Source organism: Salvelinus namaycush, chromosome 11, assembly GCF_016432855.1.
Source record: "Salvelinus namaycush isolate Seneca chromosome 11, SaNama_1.0, whole genome shotgun sequence".
In the NCBI taxonomy this organism is placed as follows: domain Eukaryota; kingdom Metazoa; phylum Chordata; class Actinopteri; order Salmoniformes; family Salmonidae; genus Salvelinus; species Salvelinus namaycush.
The window spans coordinates 44,286,273-44,304,322 of NC_052317.1; the positions used below are offsets into that span (position 1 = coordinate 44,286,273).

The following is an 18,050-nucleotide window of genomic DNA, read 5'->3' on the forward strand; positions in this document are numbered from 1 at the left end:
GGAACTAATGAGGATCCATAATAAACCCCAGGAAGAGTAGCTGCTGCCTTGGCAGGAACTAATGGGGATCCATAATAAACCCCAGGAAGAGTAGCTGCTGCCTTGGCAGGAACTAATGGGGATCCATAATAAACCCCAGGAAGAGTAGCCGCTGCCTTGGCAGGAACTAATGGGGATCCATAATAAACCCCAGGAAGAGTAGCTGCTGCCTTAGCAGGAACTAATGGGGATCCATAATAAACCCCAGGAAGAGTAGCTGCTGTCTTGGCAGGAACTAATGGGGATCCATAATAAACCCCAGGAAGAATAGCTGCTGCCTTGGCAGGAACTAATGAGGATCCATAATAAACCCCAGGAAGAGTAGCTGCTGCCTTGGCAGGAACTAATGGGGATCCATAATAAACCCCAGGAAGAGTAGCTGCTGCCTTGGCAGGAACTAATGGGGATCCATAATAAACCCCAGGAAGAGTAGCCGCTGCCTTAGCAGGAACTAATGGGGATCCATAATAAACCCCAGGAAGAGTAGCTGCTGCCTTAGCAGGAACTAATGGGGATCCATAATAAACCCCAGGAAGAGTAGCTGCTGCCTTGGCAGGAACTAATGAGAGAGTCTCTGATGATATCTCAGGACTGACATGTAGGCATCAGTGAGAGTCTCTGGTGATATCTCAGGACTGACATATTGGACATCAGTGAGAGTCTCTGGTGATATCTCAGGACTGACACGTAGGTATCAGTGAGAGTCTCTGGTGATATCTCAGGACTGACATATTGGTATCAGTGAGAGTCTCTGGTGATATCTCAGGACTGGCTCTTGGGCATCAGTGATAGTCTCTGGTGATATCTCAGGACTGGCTCTTGGGCATCAGTGAGAGTCTCTGGTGATATCTCAGGACTGGCTCTTGGACATCAGTGAGAGTCTCTGGTGATATCTCAGGACTGACATATTGGACATCAGTGTGAGTCTCTGGTGATATCTCAGGACTGACATATTGGACATCAGTGAGAGTCTCTGGTGATATCTCAGGACTGACACGTAGGTATCAGTGAGAGTCTCTGGTGATATCTCAGGACTGACATATTGGTATCAGTGAGAGTCTTTGGTGATATCTCAGGACTGGCTCTTGGGCATCAGTGAGAGTCTCTGGTGATATCTCAGGACTGGCTCTTGGACATCAGTGAGAGTCTCTGGTGATATCTCAGGACTGGCACTTGGGCATCAGTGAGAGTCTCTGGTGATATGTTGATCACCGAAAGTTCTTGTTGCGTTCTGATTGGACCTCCTCAGGTGGTGGACTTCCCCCTCGAGCCCCGCCTCGTCTTCCTGCAGGTTGGCCCCTAAAAAAGCGGAGTTGGTTTGGGAGGTTTCAGAGTCACTATTGCTCTGAAGAGTCTTGCTCGTTGGCAGAGGACTGCCCCCCTTTAGCCAGACGTCATCTTGTAGGGGGCAAAACCTGGAGTTGAATCTCACTCGTCTGCCTTGCCAGTCATAGATGGCCAACCATGGTTACCATCCTCCCTGTGCTTTGTATCCATAGAACACATCCAGATTTCACCAAGAGGAGGTGACATCATCCAGATTTCACCAAGAGGAGGTGACGTCATCCAGATTTCACCAAGAGGAGGTGACATCATCCAGATTTCACCAATAGGAGATGACATCATCCACATTTCACCAAGAGGAGGTGACATCGTCCAGATTTCACCAAGAGGAGGTGACATCATCCAGATTTCACCGAGAGGAGGTGACATCATCCAGATTTCACCAAGAGGAGATGACATCATCCACATTTCACCAAGAGGAGATGACATCATCCACATTTCCCCAAGAGGATGTGACATCGTCCAGATTTTACCGAGAGGAAATGACATCGTACGTAAACTAAAACAAAGAGAGATATTCTGGCAGTAAACCTGAGACTCTGTGGATCCTGAGGTGCTAAACAAGGATTTTTCACTCTCCTCATTTCTATAATGTCGTTGCCTTGATTTTTTGTGGTCTCTGTGTCTCCGGATTCACAGACACCAAAATATCCCCTATGTATATTTTGACATGGCCTGTTGATTAACCAGACACACTATTTCTCTTTTTATTTGTATTATCTGGTTCTATAATGTGTCGTTTACCTCGAAACACATGATCATTATAATTTGTTTACATTGTTGTGTATCAATGGGCCACTAGGCTAGAAATAGGGGCTAAATGCAATGGTCAGGTCACTCTGAGGAAGACAATCGAAACGCCAGTCGCCTGTTCTCATCCTGTACAATGGATTAAAGGGAGCTACCTCGTCCTTTTGGAAGTTTTTCTTGGTAAGCCACTCTCATGATTTTTGTCATTGTTGTTGAGAACCCGTCCTTTCCTTTGGTTGCTGAAACGAAGGCCCACCTGAACTAGTGGCCCACCTGAACTAGTGGCCCACCTGAACTAGTGGCCCACCTGAACTAGTGGCCCACCTGAACTAGTGGCCCACCTGAACTAGAGGCCCACCTGAACTAGTGGCCCACCTGAACTAGTGGCCCACCTGAACTAGTGGCCCACCTGAACTAGTGGCCCACCTGAACTAGTGGCCCACCCGAACTAGTGGTCCACCTGAACTAGAGGCCCACCCGAACTAGTGGCCCACCTGAACTAGTGGCCCACCTGAACTACTGGCCCACCTGAACTAGTGGCCCACCTTAACTAGTGGCCCACCTGAACTAGTGGCCCACCTTAACTAGTGGCCCACCTGAACTAGTGGCCCACCTGAACTAGTGGCCCACCTGAACTAGAGGCCCACCTGAACTAGTGGCCCACCTGAACTAGTGGCCCACCTGAACTAGTGGCCCACCTGAACTAGAGGCCCACCTGAACTAGAGGCCCACCTGAACTAGTGGCCCACCTGAACTAGTGGCCCACCTGAACTACAGGCCCACCTGAACTAGTGGCCCACCTGAACTAGTGGCCCACCTTAACTAGTGGCCCACCTGAACTAGTGGCCCACCTGAACTAGTGGCCCACCTTAACTAGTGGCCCACCTGAACTAGTGGCCCACCTTAACTAGTGGCCCACCTGAACTAGTGGCCCACCTGAACTAGAGGCCCACCTGAACTAGTGGCCCACCTGAACTAGTGGCCCACCTGAACTAGTGGCCCACCTGAACTAGAGGCCCACCTGAACTAGAGGCCCACCTGAACTAGTGGCCCACCTGAACTAGTGGCCCACCTGAACTACAGGCCCACCTGAACTAGTGGCCCACCTGAACTAGTGGCCCACCTTAACTAGTGGCCCACCTGAACTAGTGGCCCACCTGAACTAGTGGCCCACCTGAACTAGTGGCCCACCTGAACTAGTGGCCCACCTGAACTAGTGGCCCACCTGAACTAGTGGCTCACCTGAACTAGTGACGTCATTGTTAAGATAATCAATAAATGTAGATTAAATAGATAAACAGTTTTTATAACAGAAAAATAGGTTTAATTTAAATAATAAACTTTTTTTCTTCCATTTTAACAAAAATTTAAGTGTGTGCGTTAGCTCATGTTTTAGTCTGTGCATGTGTGTGTGTGTGTGTGTGTGTGTGTGTGTGTGTGTGTGTGTGTGTGTGTGTGTGTGTGTGTGTGTGTGTGTGTGTGTGTGTTTGTGTGTGTGCGTGCGTCTCCCTCCACTCACCTCTCCCTCCGGTTCGTAGTCAGTGTTGTCCTGGGCCATGTCCTCTGGCGGTCTCTTCTGAAACAGACTACGACACAGCAGCCAGCAGGCCAGCCCCGCTAAAAACATCCCTATGTCAGGGAGGAACACACGGATACCGTTTCCTGCATCTGCACCTATCACACTGGACACAGAGAGACAGAGAGTCAGAGAGTCAGAGAGACAGAGAGACAGAGAGACAGAGAGACAGAGAGTCAGAGAGTCAGAGAGTCAGAGAGACAGAGAGACAGAGAGTCAGAGAGTCAGAGAGTCAGAGAGACAGAGAGACAGAGACTCAGAGAGTCAGAGAGACAGAGAGACAGAGAGTCAGAGAGAGAGAGAGTCAGAGAGACAGAGAGTCAGAGAGTCAGAGAGACAGAGAGACAGAGAGACAGAGAGTCAGAGAGTCAGAGAGACAGAGAGACAGAGAGACAGAGAGTCAGAGAGTCAGAGAGACAGAGAGACAGAGAGTCAGAGAGTCAGAGAGACAGAGAGACAGAGAGTCAGAGAGTCAGAGAGTCAGAGAGACAGAGAGACAGAGAGTCAGAGAGTCAGAGTCAGAGAGACAGAGAGAGTCAGAGAGACAGAGAGAGTCAGAGAGAGAGAGAGACAGAGAGACAGAGACAGAGAGTCAGAGAGACAGAGAGTCAGAGAGACAGAGAGACAGAGAGACAGAGAGTCAGAGAGACAGAGAGACAGAGAGTCAGAGAGACAGAGAGACAGAGAGACAGAGAGTCAGAGAGACAGACAGTCAGACAGAACTGGGAGAGGCGACACGACACAACGAGTCTCTCCAACCACAACCCAAAGAGTTACTCTTCATAATGTCTGTCTTTACAACCTCTCTGGGACGTGTAGACAGTTCAACCCAAAATAATTACTCTTCATAATGTCTGTCTTTACAACCTTTCTGGGATATGGAGACAGTTCAATAGGTTCATGGAAAAGATGTATGAACAGACGGTAGCTTCCCTTTCTGTAACATTCCAATGTGATTATCATGTAGTGTGAGGCTTCATAATGGAGAACGGTGTCCTCTACCAAAGATAATAACCCTTTCACACTACTACAGCGTGATCGATATTTAAACTGCAATGTTCCAGTGTTCGCGGAGACGGTAAACATTGCATATGTCGGCTCAAATCGGGAAAATGGACCCCTTTGACATTTCACACGCGCTATAACGCGGATCCTAAGATGGATTCTAGACCCTAGGTAAACACTTTATTTGGGTGATTCTCAAAGTTTTGATATGGTCGGGACGTTGAAGAGAAAGGCTCATGTGCAGAGCGTCTACCATGCCAGTAACACAGTAGGACTAACACCTTACCCAGATCATCAACACCATTATATGTGTTTAATTAGTATGTGTTACAATCCCCCCCCCCACCACCTGTTAGGCTGAATACATGGTGGGAATCAGAAGAGTTTTCCAAATACAAGACATATGTTGTATATATATATGAGGTTCCACAACCACTTTAATGAAATCAAGCACCGTATTAAATTCTCCTCGTTAAAAATGTAATGAATTCAATTCCAGTTAAACAACGGACTAAAAGTCATGAGAAGAAAACATAGCATCTGTGCCATATGGCACCCTATTCTCTATGGGGGTCCTGGTCTAAAGTAGTGCACTATATAGGGAATAGGGACCCATAGGGCCCTGTCTAAAGTAGTGCACTATTTAGGGCATAGGGACCCATAGGGCCCTGTCTAAAGTAGCGCACTATATAGGGAATAGGGTCCCATAGGGCCCTGTCTAAAGTAGTGCACTATTAGGGAATAGGGTCCCATAGGGCCCTGTCTAAAGTAGTGCCCTATATAGGGAATAGGGACCCATAGGGCCCTGTCTAAAGTAGTGCACTATATAGGGAATAGGGACCCATAAGGCCCTGTCTAAAGTAGTGCACTATATAGGGAATAGGGTCCCATAGGGCCCTGTCTAAAGTAGTGCACTATATAGGGAATAGGGTCCCATAGGGCCCTGTCTAAAGCAGTGTACTATAATAGGGAATAGGGTGCCATCTGGGATGCTGACATATGCTTTTCCCTCTCAATGCAACAGTGACTGTAGAACTGGGCGAAACATGTTTATATTCCCTAAAGACGGAATAATTCCGTCGTAATCTTTGTTTATCTGGCAGACTCACCAGAGTCATACAACACACAACAAAGATCCCCTTCTTGGTGTGGAATGGAGACATTTTAAATGGGTTTTTGGGGAATTCCTGTATTTATTTTCGATTATTAAAAAAAAAAAAAAAAAAAAAAAATACAAAATATGCTCATAAATGTTATAAAGAGAAATACCCATTTTCATGACTTAGTTAAAATATGGAAATGTTTAGAATTGAAATATGCGATATAATGGACATGGTCACGACATCGTGGACTGATGTATCTATTAGAACAGCACATGAAGTAGACTGGCACTCACCTACACCGACACACAAACTATAACACATACACTGAGATTTATATCCGGTGGGGTAAACATTAGATCAGACAGGACAGGAAGTTCACCAAGAGGACTGTGGGTAATTGGTGCCCAGAAAGCTGTTGATCGAAGTAGCAGCAGGCCTCTAAACAGACCTGGGTTCAAATAGTATTCTAAATCTTTCTTTAGCCTGCGTGGAATGCTAGATGGGTGGCGTTTACATTGTTTACAACTAGTCTATTCGTTCCATTGTGCCAGGCAAGCTCAATCAAGCCCAGATAACGTTTTTGAAAAGATTCTGAATAGTACTTGAACCATGGTCTGGTATCTAATGGTCCAGCCCAGCCCAGTACTGCTAGACTAGAGGACAGGTCTGGTCTCTAATGGTCCAGTCAGTACTGTTAGACTAGAGGACAGGTCTGGTCTCTAATGGTCCAGTCCAGTACTGCTAGACTAAAGGACAGGTCTGGTCTCTAATGGTCCAGTCCAGTACTGCTAGACTAGAGGACAGGTCTGGTCTCTAATGGTCCAGTCCAGTACTGCTAGACTAGAGGACAGGTCTGGTCTCTAATGGTCCAGTCAGTACTACTAGACTAGAGGACAGGTCTGGTCTCTAATGGTCCAGCCCAGCCCAGTACTGCTAGACTAGAGGACAGGTCTGGTCTCTAATGGTCCAGTCCAGCCCAGTACTGCTAGACTAGAGGACAGGTCTGGTCTCTAAGGGTCCAGCCCAGCCCAGTACTGCTAGACTAGAGGACAGGTCTGGTCTCTAATGGTCCAGTCCAGTACTGCTAGACTAGAGGACAGGTCTGGTCTCTAATGGTCCAGTCAGTACTGCTAGACTAGAGGACAGGTCTGGTCTCTAATGGTCCAGCCCAGTCCAGTACTGTTAGACTAGAGGACAGGTCTGGTCTCTAATGGTCCAGTCAGTACTGCTAGACTAGAGGACAGGTCTGGTCTCTAATGGTCCAGCCCAGTCCAGTACTGTTAGACTAGAGGACAGGTCTGGTCTCTAATGGTCCAGTCCAGTACTGTCAGACTAGAGGACAGGTCTGGTCTCTAATGGTCCAGTCCAGTACTGCTAGACTAGAGGACAGGTCTGGTCTCTAATGGTCCAGCCCAGTACTACTAGACTAGAGGACAGGTCTGGTCTCTAATGGTCCAGTCAGTACTACTAGACTAGAGGACAGGTCTGGTCTCTAATGGTCCAGTCCAGTCCAGTACTGCTAGACTAGAGGACAGGTCTGGTCTCTAATGGTCCAGTCCAGTACTGCTAGACTAGAGGACAGGTCTGGTCTCTAATGGTCCAGTCCAGTCCAGTACTGTTAGACTAGAGGACAGGTCTGGTCTCTAATGGTCCAGTCCAGTACTGCTAGACTAGAGGACAGGTCTGGTCTCTAATGGTCCAGCCCAGTACTACTAGACTAGAGGACAGGTCTGGTCTCTAATGGTCCAGTCAGTACTACTAGACTAGAGGACAGGTCTGGTCTCTAATGGTCCAGTCCAGTCCAGTACTGCTAGACTAGAGGACAGGTCTGGTCTCTAATGGTCCAGTCCAGTACTACTAGACTAGAGGACAGGTCTGGTCTCTAATGGTCCAGTCAGTACTGCTAGACTAGAGGACAGGTCTGGTCTCTAATGGTCCAGTCCAGTACTGCTAGACTAGAGGACAGGTCTGGTCTCTAATGGTCCAGTCCAGTACTGCTAGACTAGAGGACAGGTCTGGTCTCTAATGGTCCAGTCCAGTACTACTAGACTAGAGGACAGGTCTGGTCTCTAATGGTCCAGTCCAGTACTGCTAGACTAGAGGACAGGTCTGGTCTCTAATGGTCCAGTCCAGTACTGCTAGACTAGAGGACAGGTCTGGTCTCTAATGGTCCAGTCCAGTACTACTAGACTAGAGGACAGGTCTGGTCTCTAATGGTCCAGTCCAGTACTGCTAGACTAGAGGACAGGTCTGGTCTCTAATGGTCCAGTCAGTACTACTAGACTAGAGGACAGGTCTGGTCTCTAATGGTCCAGTCCAGTACTGCTAGACTAGAGGACAGGTCTGGTCTCTAATGGTCCAGTCCAGTACTGCTAGACTAGAGGACAGGTCTGGTCTCTAATGGTCCAGTCAGTACTGCTAGACTAGAGGACAGGTCTAGTCTCTAATGGTCCAGTCCAGTCCAGTAATTCTAGACTAGAGGACAGGTCTGGTCTCTAATAGGTTCTGGCCTTTCTAGGGAGTTTTTCCTTAGCCACATTGCTTCTACACCTGCATTGCTTGCTGTGTGGGGTTTTAGGCTGGGTTTCTGTACAGCACTTTGAGATATCAGCTGATATAAGAAGGGCTTTATAAATACATTTGATTGATTGATTGATTGATTGATTGATTGATTGATTGATGGTCCAGTCCAACCCAGGCTATAGTGTTTGTTTAAATTTACTTTGTTTACAAATCTCATAATTCCTGGTTTTAGCTGCTACTTCAATGAAAACCCAAACCAGTCGGTGTATATTCCTGGTTTTAGCTGCTACTTCAATGAAAACCCAAACCAGTCGGTGTATATTCCTGGTTTTAGCTGCTACTTCAATGAAAACCCAAACCAGTCGGTGTATATTCCTGGTTTTAGCTGCTACTCCAATTAAAACCCAAACCAGTCGGTGTATATTCCTGGTTTTAGCTGCTACTCCAATTAAAACCCAAACCAGTCGGTGTATATTCCTGGTTTTAGCTGCTACTCCAATTAAAACCCAAACCAGTCGGTGTATATTCCTGGTTTTAGCTGCTACTTCAATGAAAACCCAAACCAGTCGGTGTATATTCCTGGTTTTAGCTGCTACTCCAATTAAAACCCAAACCAGTCGGTGTATATTCCTGGTTTTAGCTGCTACTCCAATTAAAACCCAAACCAGTCGGTGTATATTCCTGGTTTTAGCTGCTACTTCGATTAAAACCCAAACCAGTCGGTGTATATTCCTGGTTTTAGCTGCTACTCCAATTAAAACCCAAACCAGTCGGTGTATATTCCTGGTTTTAGCTGCTACTCCAATTAAAACCCAAACCAGTCGGTGTATATTCCTGGTTTTAGCTGCTACTTCGATTAAAACCCAAACCAGTCGGTGTATATTCCTGGTTTTAGCTGCTACTCCAATTAAAACCCAAACCAGTCGGTGTATATTCCTGGTTTTAGCTGCTACTCCAATTAAAACCCAAACCAGTCGGTGTATATTCCTGGTTTTAGCTGCTACTTCAATGAAAACCCAAACCAGTCGGTGTATATTCCTGGTTTTAGCTGCTACTTCACTACATCCTGTTTTAAAATCTCTTTCTTCAAGCTGGGTTCTGAGTAGAATTAGTAGAAGATGTTTACAATAAACAAAAGCTGTTGAAAAAGGTTGTTGGTCACACAGCTTTGCAGAGTAAATGTCAACGTAATCTCGTTGGGGTATCCTTACAAATATTGTCTCATTGACTCATTGACATTAACTATTGGAAGGAATGTGAGCCAGGGTCTGAGGCTAATGAAGGAATGTGAACCTGGGTATAAAGGCTAATGAAGGAATGTGAGCCTGGGTATAAAGGCTAATGAAGGAATGTGAGCCTGGGTATAAAGGCTAATGAAGGAATGTGAGCCTGGGTATAAAGGCTAATGAAGGAATGTGAGCCAGGGTATAAAGGCTAATGAAGGAATGTGAGCCTGGGTATAAAGGCTAATGAAGGAATGTGAGCCAGGGTATAAAGGCTAATGAAGGAATGTGAGCCTGGGTATAAAGGCTAATGAAGGAATGTGAGCCAGGGTATAAAGGCTAATGAAGGAATGTGAGCCTGGGTATAAAGGCTAATGAAGGAATGTGAGCCTGGGTATAAAGGCTAATGAAGGAATGTGAGCCAGGGTATAAAGGCTAATGAAGGAATGTGAGCCTGGGTATAAAGGCTAATGAAGGAATGTGAGCCAGGGTATAAAGGCTAATGAAGGAATGTGAGCCTGGGTATAAAGGCTAATGAAGGAATGTGAGCCTGGGTATAAAGGCTAATGAAGGAATGTGAGCCAGGGTATAAAGGCTAATGCAAAACTAACGTTTAGGTGTTATGCTGAGATGTGAATAAATGCCCAAACACCCTCAAAAATCTGTAAAAGCAAACCCAAACTTCGTCCTGTACTTGGCCCTCGGAGGATAGTCGCCTCGTTAAAGTTAACAAAGTTTAAAAACCAGAGCGCTAATCAACACTATGGAAAATGCTCACTCAAATAAAATATAGTCTAAACTCTTGGCTCCAGTAGAAAAGCCTAATCTAATCAAGACTCCTTTGGGTGCGTCTCAAAAGGCATTCTCCCTATTCTCTATCCTGTGCACTACGTAGGGCCCTGGTCAAAAGTAGGGCTATTATATAAGGAATCGGGTGTTGTTCGGAACGCGGCCTTTGTTTCCACTAGATGGGAGATGTTATTGTTTTAGAAGCTCTGTTCATCACAAATGGATGAAAGAAACGGAAAGAAGAACTCTCGTCCAACAACACCAAGTCATGCCAACAACTTTAATTTCTATTTTTCCCTCTCCTGTTAAAAGAGAGTACTTATATTGTACCAGCAGTGGTGGTGAGACCTTCCTGTTGAAAAAAAAGGCAACTGAAAACTACTGACATGCAACAAATTTACATCTGTACATTAAGGGTCTATTTGATTAATTTAGGGTCTGTTTCCTGGACACAGACTCTACTGAGTCCACAGAAGCCTATTCATTCAACATCATTTTGAGTCCAGGTGTAGGGTTAATCTGGGTCAAGATGTAGTGTTAATCTGGGTCCAGATGTAGGGTTAATCTGGGTCAATATGTACGGTTAATCTGGGTCAATATGTAGGTTTAATCTGGGTCAATATGTAGGGTTAATCTGGGTCCAGATGAAGGGTTAATCTAAATCCAGATGTAGGGTTAATCTGGGTCCAGATGTAGTGTTAATCTGGGTCTAGATGTAGTGTTAATCTAAATCCAGATGTAGGGTTAATCTGGGTCCAGATGTAGGGTTAATCTGGGTCCAGATGTAGTGTTAATCTGGGTCAAGATGTAGGGTTAATCTGGGTCAGGATGTAGTGTTAATCTGGGTCCAGATGTAGGGTTAATCTGGGTCTAGATGTAGTGTTAATCTGGGTCCAGATGTAGGGTTAATCTGGGTCCAGATGTAGTGTTAATCTGGGTCCAGATGTAGGGTTAATATGGGTCCAGATGTAGTGTTAATCTGGGTCCAGATGTAGTGTTAATCTGGGTCCAGATGTAGGGTTAATCTGGGTCCAGATGTAGTGTTAATCTGGGTCCAGATGTAGTGTTAATCTGGGTCCAGATGTAGGGTTAATCTGGGTCCAGATGTAGGGTTAATCTGGGTCCAGATGTAGGGTTAATCTGGGTCCAGATGTAGGGTTAATCTGGGTCCAGATGTAGGGTTAATCTGGGTCTAGATGTAGGGTTAATCTGGGTCAAGATGCTTTTCAGATCTCACACCTCTTTCTCTGTCCATTCACTCCTCTTTCTCCCCCATCATTCGTTCATACCCCACACCTCTTTCTCCCCATCCTGTCACAATCACTTCTTCAATACGTCACTTACTGTAGGCCCTTATCCAGACAGACAGACAGACAGACAGACAGACAGACAGACAGACAGACAGACAGACAGACAGACAGACAAACCACATCCAGACAAACAGCCAGACAGACAGGCCTTATCCATATGGACAGACAGACCTTATCCAAACAGACAGACCTTATCTAGACAGACAGACCTAATCCAGACAGGCCTTATCTATACAGACAGACAGACAGACAGACAGACAGACAGACAGACAGACAGACAGACAGACAGACAGACAGACAGACAGACAGACAGACAGACAGACAGAAAGAAAGAAAGAAAGAAAGAAAGAAAGAAAGAAAGAAAGAAAGAAAGAAAGAAAGAAAGAAAGAAAGACATGCCTTATCCATACAGACCAGACAGACAGGCCTTATTAAGACAGAAAGACAGACAGGCCTCGTCTAGACAGACAGACATGCCGTATCCAGACAGACAGATAGGCAGGCTTATCAGACAGACAGGCCTTATCCAGACAGACAGACATGCCTTATCCATGCAGACCAAACAGACAGGCCTTATTCAGACAGACAGGCAGGCCTTATTCAGACAGACAGACCTTATCCATACAGACAGAGACAGACAGACAGACAGACAGACATGTCTTTTTTTTTTTACCCCTTTTTCTCCTGAATTTTGTGGTATCCAATTGGTAATTACAGTCTTGTCTCATTGCTGCAACTCTCTTACGGACTAGGGAGAGGCAAAGGTCGAGAGCTGTGCGTCCTCCAGAACACAATCCAACCAAGCCGCACTGCTTCTTGACACAATGCCCACTTGAAAAGCCAGCCGCACCAACGTGTCGGAGGAAACACTGTACATCTGGCGACCGTGTCAGCGTGCACTGCGCCCGGCCCGCCACAGGAGTCGCTAGTGCGCGATGGGACAAGGACATCCCTGCCGGCCAAACCCTCCCCTAACCCGGACGACGAATTGTGTGCCGCCACATGGGTCTCCAGGTCGTGGGCTGGAGGCTGGAGGCTCCTGCGACAGAGCCTGGACTTGAACCCAGAATCTCTGGTGGCACAGCTAGCACTTCGATGCAGTGCCTTAGACCACTGCGCCACTCGGGAGGTCTAATCCAGACAGACATGCCTTATCCAGACAGACAGACAGGCCTTATCCAGACAGACAGAAAGACAGACAGACAGACAGACAGACAGACAGACAGACAGACAGACAGACAGACAGACAGACAGACAGACAGACAGACAGACAGACAGACAGACAGACAGACAGACAGACAGTGTTTGTGCCTCAATCTAGGTTGGGCAAAACTAAACATGGCGGTGTTCGCCTTGGCAATTTCACTAGAATAAAGACCTCCTCCATTCTTGCCATTATTGAAAGAGATCGTGATACCTCACATTTCAAAATAGGGCAACTTAATGTTAGATCCCTCACTTCCAGACAGTTATAGTCAATGAACTAATCACTGATCATAATCTTGATGTGATTGGCCTGTCTGAAACATGCTTTAAGCCTGATGAATGTACTGTGTTAAATGAGGCCTCTCCTCCTGGTTACACTAGTGACCATATCCCCCGCGCATCCTGCAAAGGCGGAGGTGTTGCTAACATTTACGATAGCAAATTTCAATTAACCCCACCAAAAAACACTGCATTTTCAACTTTTGAGCTTCTAGTCATGAAATCTATGCAGCCTACTCAATCACTTTTTATAGCTACTGTTTACAGGCCTCCTGGGCCGTATCAGCATTCCTCACTGAGTTCCCTGAAATCCTATCGGACCTTGTAGTCATGGCATATAATATTAAAATGTTTGGTGACTAATATTCACATGGAAAAGTCCACAGACCCACTCCAAAAGGCTTTCGGAGCCATCATCGTCTCAGTGGGTTTAGTCCAATAAGTCTCTGGATCTACTCACTACCACAGTCATACTCTGGACCTAGTTTTGTCCCGTGGAATAAATGTTGTGGATCTTAATGTTTTACCTCATAATCCTGGACTATCGGACCACCATTTTATTACGTTTGCAATCGCAACAAATAATCTGCTCAGACCCCAACCAAGGATCATCAAAAGCCGTGCTATAAATTATCGGACAACCCAAAGATTCCTAGATGCCCTTCCAGACTCCCTCCACCTACCCACGGACGTCAGAGTACAAAAATCAGTTAACCACCTAACTGAGGAACTAAAATTAACCTTGCGAAATACCCTAGATGCAGTCGCACCCCTAAAAACAAAAAACATTTGTCATAAGAAACTAGCTCCCTGGAATACAGAAAATACCCGAGCTCTGAAGCAAGCTTCCAGAAAAATGAAACGGAAAGACAGTACCGTGCAATATCGAAGATCACTGCTGCTCGAATCATCCTATTTTTACAACTTAATTGAAGAGAATAAGAACAATCCAAAATTTATTTTTGATAGTGTCGCAAAGCTAACTAAAAAGCAGCATTCCCCAAGAGAGGATGGCTTGTACTTCAGCAGTGATAAATTCATGAACTTCTTTGACGAAAAGATGATCATTAGAAAGCAAATGACGGACTTCTCTTTAAATCTGCGTATTTCTCCAAAGTTCAGTTTTCCTGAATCTGCACAACTCTGCCAGGACCTAGGATCAAAGGAGACACTCAAGTTTTTTAATCCTATATCTCTTGACACATTGATGAAAATAGTCTTGGCCTCTAAACCTTCAAGCTGCCTACTGGACCCTATTCCAACTTAACTACTGAAAGAGCTGCTTCCTGTGCTTGGCCATCCTATGTTGAATATAATAAACGGCCCACTATCCACTGGATGTGTACCAAACTCACTAAAAGTGGCAGTAATAAAGCCTCTCTTGAAAAAGCCAAACCTTGACCCAGATAATATAAAAACTATCGGCCTATATCGAATCTTCCATTCCTCTCAAAAAGTTTAGAAAAACCTGTTGCGCAGCAACTCACTGCCTTCCTGAAGACAAACAATGTATACGAAATGCTTCAGTCTGGTTTTAGACCCCATCATAGCACTGAGACAACACTCGTGAAGGTGGTAAATTACCTTTTAATGGCGTCAGACCAAGGCTCTGCATCTGTCCTCGTGCTCCTAGACCTTAGTGCTGCTTTTGATACCATCGATCACCACATTCTTTTGGAGAGATTGGAAACCCAAATTGGTCTACACGGACAAGTTCTGGCCTTGTTTAGATCTTGTCTGTCGGAAAGATATCAGTTTGTCTCTGTGGATGGTTTGTCTTCTGACAAATCAATTGTACATTTCTGTGTTCCTCAAGGTTCCGTTTTAGGACCACTATTGTTTTCACTGTATATTTTACCTCTTGGTGATGTCATTCGGAAACATAATATTAACTTCACTGCTATGCGGACGACACACAGCTGTACATTTCATTTCGATGAAACATGGAGAAGCCCCAAAATTGGCCTCCCTGGAAGCATGTGTTGCAGACATAAGGAAGTGGATGGTGGCACATTTGTTACTTTTAAACTCGGACAAAACAGAGATACTAGTTCTAGGTCCCAAGAAACAAAGAGATCTTCTGTTGGATCTGACAATTAATCTTGTTGGTTGTACAGTCGTCTCAAATAAAACTGTGAAGGACCTCGGCGTTACTCTGGACCCTGATCTCTCTTTTGACGAACCTCTCAAGAATATTTAAAGGACAGCTTTTTTCCATCTACGTAACATTGGTAACATTGCAAAAATCTGAAACGTTCTTCTCCAAAAATGATGCCGAAAAAAGTATCCATGCTTTTGTTACTTCTAGGTTAGACTACTGCAATGCTCTACTTTCCTGCTACCCGGATAAAGCACTAAATAAACTACAGTTTGTGCTAAACACGGCTGCTAGAATCTTGACAAGAACCCCAAAATTGTATCATATTACTCCAATGCTAGCCTCTCTATACTGGCTTCCTGTTAAGGCTAGAGCTGATGTCATGGTTTTACTGCTAACCTACAAAGCGTTACATGGCCTTGCTCCTACCTATCTTTCCAATTTGTTCCTGCCGCACATTTATTTATTTTATTTTTTATTTCTCCTTTATTTAACCAGGTAGGCAAGTTGAGAACAAGTTCTCATTTACAATTGCGACCTGGCCAAGATAAAGCAAAGCAGTTCGACACATACAACAACACAGAGTTACACATGGAGTAAAACAAACATACAGTCAATAATAAAGTAGAAAAATAAGTCTATATACAATGTGAGCAAGTGAGGTGAGATAAGGGAGGTGAAGGAACGAAGCGACGAGTATGAAGCGAGGGCCAGCCAACGAGAGTGTATAGGTCGCAGTGGTAGGTAGTATATGGGGCTTTGGAGACAAAACGGATGGCACTGTGATAGACTGCATCCAATTTATTGAGTAGGGTATTGGAGGCTATTTTGTAAATGACATCACCGAAGTCGAGGATTGGTAGGATGGTCAGTTTTACAAGGGTACGTTTGGCAGCATGAGTGAAGGATGCTTTGTTGCGGAATAGGAAGCCAATTCTGGGCTGAGCAGTAAAGGCTGTGAGAGACCTAATGAGGTTTAACATGCATCAGATAGGGCTTGTTGACAGACTGCCAGACCTAATGAGGTTAAACATGCATCAGATAGGGCTTGTTGACAGACTGCCAGACCTAATGAGGTTTAACATGCATCAGATAGGGCTTGTTGACAGACTGCCAGACCTAATGAGGTTTAACATGCATCAGATAGGGCTTGTTGACAGACTGCCAGACCTAATGAGGTTTAACATGCATCAGATAGGGCTTGTTGACAGACTGCCAGACCTAATGAGGTTAAACATGCATCAGATAGGGCTTGTTGACAGACTGCCAGACCTAATGAGGTTTAACATGCATCAGATAGGGCTTGTTGACAGACTGCCAGACCTAATGAGGTTTAACATGCATCAGATAGGGCTTGTTGACAGACTGCCAGACCTAATGAGGTTTAACATGCATCAGATAGGGCTTGTTGAAAGACTGCCAGACCTAATGAGGTTTAACATGCATCAGATAGGGCTTGTTGACAGACTGCCAGACCTAATGAGGTTTAACATGCATCAGATAGGGCTTGTTGACAGACTGCCAGACCTAATGAGGTTTAACATGCATCAGATAGGGCTTGTTGACAGACTGCCAGACCTAATGAGGTTTAACATGCATCAGATAGGGCTTGTTGACAGACTGCCAGACCTAATGAGGTTTAACATGCATCAGATAGGGCTTGTTGACAGACTGCCAGACCTAATGAGGTTTAACATGCATCAGATAGGGCTTGTTGACAGACTGCCAGACCTAATGAGGTTTAACATGCATCAGATAGGGCTTGTTGACAGACTGCCAGACCTAATGAGGTTTAACATGCATCAGATAGGGCTTGTTGACAGACTGCCAGACCTAATGAGGTTTAACATGCATCAGATAGGGCTTGTTGAAAGACTGCCAGACCTAATGAGGTTAAACATGCATCAGATAGGGCTTGTTGACAGACTGCCAGACCTAATGAGGTTAAACATGCATCAGATAGGGCTTGTTGACAGACTGCCAGACCTAATGAGGTTTAACATGCATCAGATAGGGCTTGTTGACAGACTGCCAGACCTAATGAGGTTTAACATGCATCAGATAGGGCTTGTTGAAAGACTGCCAGACCTAATGAGGTTAAACATGCATCAGATAGGGCTTGTTGACAGACTGCCAGACCTAATGAGGTTTAACATGCATCAGATAGGGCTTGTTGACAGACTGCCATACCTAATGAGGTTTAACATGCATCAGATAGGGCTTGTTGAAAGACTGCCAGACCTAATGAGGTTAAACATGCATCAGATAGGGCTTGTTGACAGACTGCCAGACCTAATGAGGTTAAACATGCATCAGATAGGGCTTGTTGACAGACTGCCAGACCTAATGAGGTTTAACATGCATCAGATAGGGCTTGTTGACAGACTGCCAGACCTAATGAGGTTAAACATGCATCAGATAGGGCTTGTTGACAGACTGCCAGACCTAATGAGGTTAAACATGCATCAGATAGGGCTTGTTGACAGACTGCCAGACCTAATGAGGTTTAACATGCATCAGATAGGGCTTGTTGACAGACTGCCAGACCTAATGAGGTTTAACATGCATCAGATAGGGCTTGTTGACAGACTGCCAGACCTAATGAGGTTTAACATGCATCAGATAGGGCTTGTTGAAAGACTGCCAGACCTAATGAGGTTAAACATGCATCAGATAGGGCTTGTTGACAGACTGCCAGACCTAATGAGGTTAAACATGCATCAGATAGGGCTTGTTGACAGACTGCCAGACTTAATGAGGTTTAACATGCATCAGATAGGGCTTGTTGACAGACTGCCAGACCTA

At 45.3% G+C, this 18,050-nt stretch overlaps 1 protein-coding gene across 1 annotated transcript in view; it reads right to left on the reverse strand.

Annotated features, from left to right (window-relative positions):
- Window positions 1–18,050, reverse strand: part of LOC120055437 (piezo-type mechanosensitive ion channel component 2-like) — a 198,147-nt gene that overhangs the window by 121,239 nt on the left and 58,858 nt on the right. The window contains exon 10 of the mRNA XM_039003300.1: window positions 3,653–3,815. Coding sequence (XP_038859228.1) covers window positions 3,653–3,815 — 163 coding nt within the window. The remainder of the gene's footprint in view (window positions 1–3,652; window positions 3,816–18,050) is intronic.